The 3694-nt window shown below is 56.2% G+C and overlaps 1 protein-coding gene across 1 annotated transcript; it reads right to left on the reverse strand.

Moving 5' to 3' along the window:
• Positions 1-1814: 1814 nt before the first annotated feature.
• On the reverse strand, positions 1815-2747 carry LOC132081952 (olfactory receptor 14I1-like). The gene has a single exon (XM_059485937.1). The coding sequence runs from the start codon at positions 2745-2747 to the stop codon at positions 1815-1817; it is 933 nt and encodes a 310-aa protein (XP_059341920.1).
• Between the last annotated feature and the right edge of the window lie 947 nt (positions 2748-3694).

Raw genomic sequence — 3694 nt, forward strand, 5'->3', positions numbered from 1 at the left:
AGAGAAGGACAACAAGGCTGGGGAGGGGTCTGGAACACAACTCCTGTGAGGAGTAGCTGATGGAGCTGTGGTTGTTTATCCTGAAGAAGAGGAGGATCAGAGGACACAAGGCAGTGTCAGGGCACAGCGTGGACTTGAGGATCTCCAAGGTCTTATCCAACCTTGCTGATTCTGGGATTCTCTGGAACCACCCTTGCAGCAGTTGCAGGATGAGTCCTGGGCCTCCTCTTCAGAAGCTCCAGCAGCCCAGGTCCCTCAGCTTCTCCTGCCAGCCCCAAAGCCCATCCTGTCAGTCCTGCAGAGCCTCTGCAGCTCCTCCTCACTGCCCAGAACAGGGAGCCCCAGAGCCAGACACAGCAGCCCAGATGTGCCCCCCTGGCCTGGGGTGCCGCTGGCAAGGGAGCAGCACCAGGCACCGCAGGAGCCTGCAGACAATTCCTGCAGCACTTGTAGGATGATCCTGCTGCCCAAGGGATGTTCCCATGGTGCCAAGTCAGGAACTGCAATGGGGAGTGGGGCCAGAGAGGAAAGGGCAAACAGGGATTGGCTGTTTGCAGGGCAGGGAACAAGGCTGTGTTATAGGAAGAGATTTGTAGTAGGAAGAGTAAAGAAAGCAAAGGTGAAGGCAATGAAATGCTGAGGGCAGTTTGGAGGTGGCTGCCAGGCAGCCCTGGCTCTGAGCAACAGCGTCTGCAGTGTCACAGGAAACTCCCAGCTGATAGGAACAAACTTTCTGGCTGACTGCAGAGGCCAGGACAAAGCTGAGTGGTTTCCCTGGTGTCCCCCAGCCCTTGCTGGCCCCAGGGGCTGATGGCATTTGTGCTCCCTCAGGTTCATGTTCCACAGCAAAAGCATGGGGGTTCTTCCCCTGCTCTGTGCAATGCAAACAGGGGCTGCTGAGCCAGTGCTGCCGTGTGTGTGCCTGCAAGGATGGGGCACCTGTGTGAGCTGGGGGAGAGGCCAGGGCTGCAGAGGGGGATGTTGTTGGCAGCTCCATCAGGACGCTCTGGGACGCTGCCCTGGGCTGTGCAGCACACTGGGGATGGATCAGCCCCTGCTCTGCTGCTCCTTCCCGTCTCCCCCAGGGCCCTTGCAGAGCCCCAGCCATGCTGTTTGCCCCCAGCCTGCCCAAGGCCAGCCTGGGGCTGCTCACGGGGCTTTTCTGTGCTGAGCATTGGCCTGGGTGTGTTCTTGAGAGAGCCTGGGCAAGGAGCCTGGAGCCCCCAGGCCCTGGGCTGAGGCCTCAGCAATCCCCCAGCAGTGCCCATGGCCTGTCCCTGCTGCAGCCCCGGCACTGCCACCCCCAGGGCTGTGCCTGGCCCTGAGAGCACTCAGGCCCTGCAGCAACACCAGGGCCACCAGGGCAGCGGGGCAGGGCCAGGGCAGCAGCATTGGCAACACCAAGTGCTGCTGCTGCTGGGCACAGCTGCTGGGCCAGCCCTGATCTGCCCCCAGCTCTGCACACAGACATTGCTGCACTGTGCAGAGAAGGCAACAAAAGGGGGATCTCCAGGGAAAACTTTGCTGGACTGTGGCAGTGAGGAGCTATGTTCTTGACAGCTTCATATGAAAGAAATCCTTTTTTTCATTTAAAGGTATCAAGAGCACAGCTCCTCGCTGACAGGAGGAGGACAGGTCTACAGGTCACAGTGGACATGTGGAGAAACAAAATGAGATATGGCAAAATTGATTGCTTTCATTTAGGAACAACATTAAAAAAGGTAAACAACCAAAAAAAAGGTCCGAAATGAAACCAACAAGAAGTATCAAAGACAACTTTTATTACAAATTATTTTTAGAAACTGTCCAGCAGTTTAATGTTTCTTACATTGTCTAGTCATCAGTCTCCACACTGCAGCCTTGAGCTCCTGGTTCCTCAGGCTGTAGATGAGAGGGTTCAGGGCTGGAGGCACCACCGAGTACAGAAGTGTCACTGCCACATCTAGGGATGGGGAGGACATGGAGGGGGGCTTCAGGGAGGCAAAAATGCCAGTGCTGACAAAGAGGGAGACCACAGCCAGGTGAGGGAGGCAGGTGGAAAAGGCTTTGTGCCGTCCCTGCTCAGAGGGGATCCTCAGCACAGCCCTGAAGATCTGCACATAGGAGAAAACAATGAACACAAAACAGCCAAATACCAAAAAGACAGTAACAGCAAGAAGACCAAGTTCCCTGAGGCAGGATTGTGAGCAGGAGAGCTTGAGGATGTGTGGGATTTCACAGAAGAACTGGCCCAGGACATTTCCATGGCACAGGGGCAGGGAAAATGTATTGGCTGTGTGCAGCAGAGCATTGAGAAAGGCACTGGCCCAGGCAGCTGCTGCCATGTGGGCACAAGCTCTGCTGCCCAGGAGGGTCCCGTAGTGCAGGGGTTTGCAGATGGACACGTAGCGGTCGTAGCACATGATGGTCAGGAGGAAATATTCTGCTCCAATGAAGAACATAAAGAAAAAGAGCTGTGCAGCACATCCTGAGTATGAGATGTTCCTGGTGTCCCAGAAGGAATTGTGCATGGCTTTGGGGACAGTGGTGCAGATGGAGCCCAGGTCGCTGAGGGCCAGGTTGAGCAGGAAGAAGAACATGGGCGTGTGCAGGTGGTGGCCGCAGGCTATGGCGCTGATGATGAGGCCGTTGGCCAGGAGGGCAGCCAGGGAGATGCCCAGCAAGAGGCAGAAGTGCAGGAGCTGCAGCTGCCGTGTGTCTGCCAATGCCAGCAGGAGGAAGTGCCTGATGGAGCTGCTGTTGGACATTTGCTGGGGCTGCACTTTGGGACCTGTTCATGGAGAAAGGACAGGGATAAGTCAGGAGAGGCTGCTTTGAGCCAAAGCTGGGCCATTTCCTGCAGACTGTCCCACTTGGACTCACCCACCCCTGTTCCTGCTCTGGGAAATCGTTCACCCAGGTCCCTTCCTGGGCTCCAGTTGTGCTGGCTGAGTGTGCCAGGAGCAGCCAGGCGTGTGCATGGGGGCTCTTGAGGAGCCATCTCTGCCCTGCTGCCCTGGGTTTGTGGCCATGTGGCAGAGGGATAAGGCTGGATATTCAGGATTAGTTAGGGGAATCACTCCTAATATTGACAGGCTTGGTAGCATCTGCACTCCTACTTCTATAGGACATAGATGGCAGGAGCTGGTTTTAGGAATTATTTTCCTACCCACACATCTTTCCTGGCTCTCTGAGTCAGAAATCCCCAGCATTTCTGCTGCACTCTGAGTTTGCCACTGCGAGATGAGAGAGGCAAAGGATTCCCTGTGGCTGTGGGTGAGGGGCTGGATGGGCTTGTTCCCAGCTGCCCTGGCTTTGCACCTTAAGCTGCAATCAGAGCACAATCACACTCCTGGGTCACCCTGGGATAAACCAGACCTGCCCAGATCAGAGGATCCCTGAATGTCTCACCCTCTCTCAAGGTCCCTGGGCAAGGTCTCAGCACCCCCTTGTGCCAAGGACACTCACAGCTCCCTGGACAAACCCAGCAGTATTTCCTCAGCTCTGGCAGCTCTGCCCTTCCCCGTGGGACATTCAGGGAAATTCCAGAGGCTCTGGCACAGATTTGCACCCAGAAGGGCAGCTCAGAGCTTGGAAGGGCACAGCAAGGAGATCCCTGGCTGTGCCCATGATGGGATCTCAGGGAGGGGGCTCAGCTCATTTCCCTTTCCCATGGACTGCTTTGCTCACAGCCCCACAGGTGCCAGGGAAACTT

The sequence above is a fragment of the Ammospiza nelsoni genome, chromosome 19 (assembly GCF_027579445.1).
Source record: "Ammospiza nelsoni isolate bAmmNel1 chromosome 19, bAmmNel1.pri, whole genome shotgun sequence".
In the NCBI taxonomy this organism is placed as follows: Eukaryota; Metazoa; Chordata; class Aves; order Passeriformes; family Passerellidae; genus Ammospiza; species Ammospiza nelsoni.

What these genes read in the sequence shown, in the direction of transcription:
- LOC132081952 (XM_059485937.1), bottom strand. Translation starts at nt 2,747, where the DNA reads ATGTCCAACAGCAGCTCCATCAGGCACTTCCTCCTGCTGGCATTGGCA.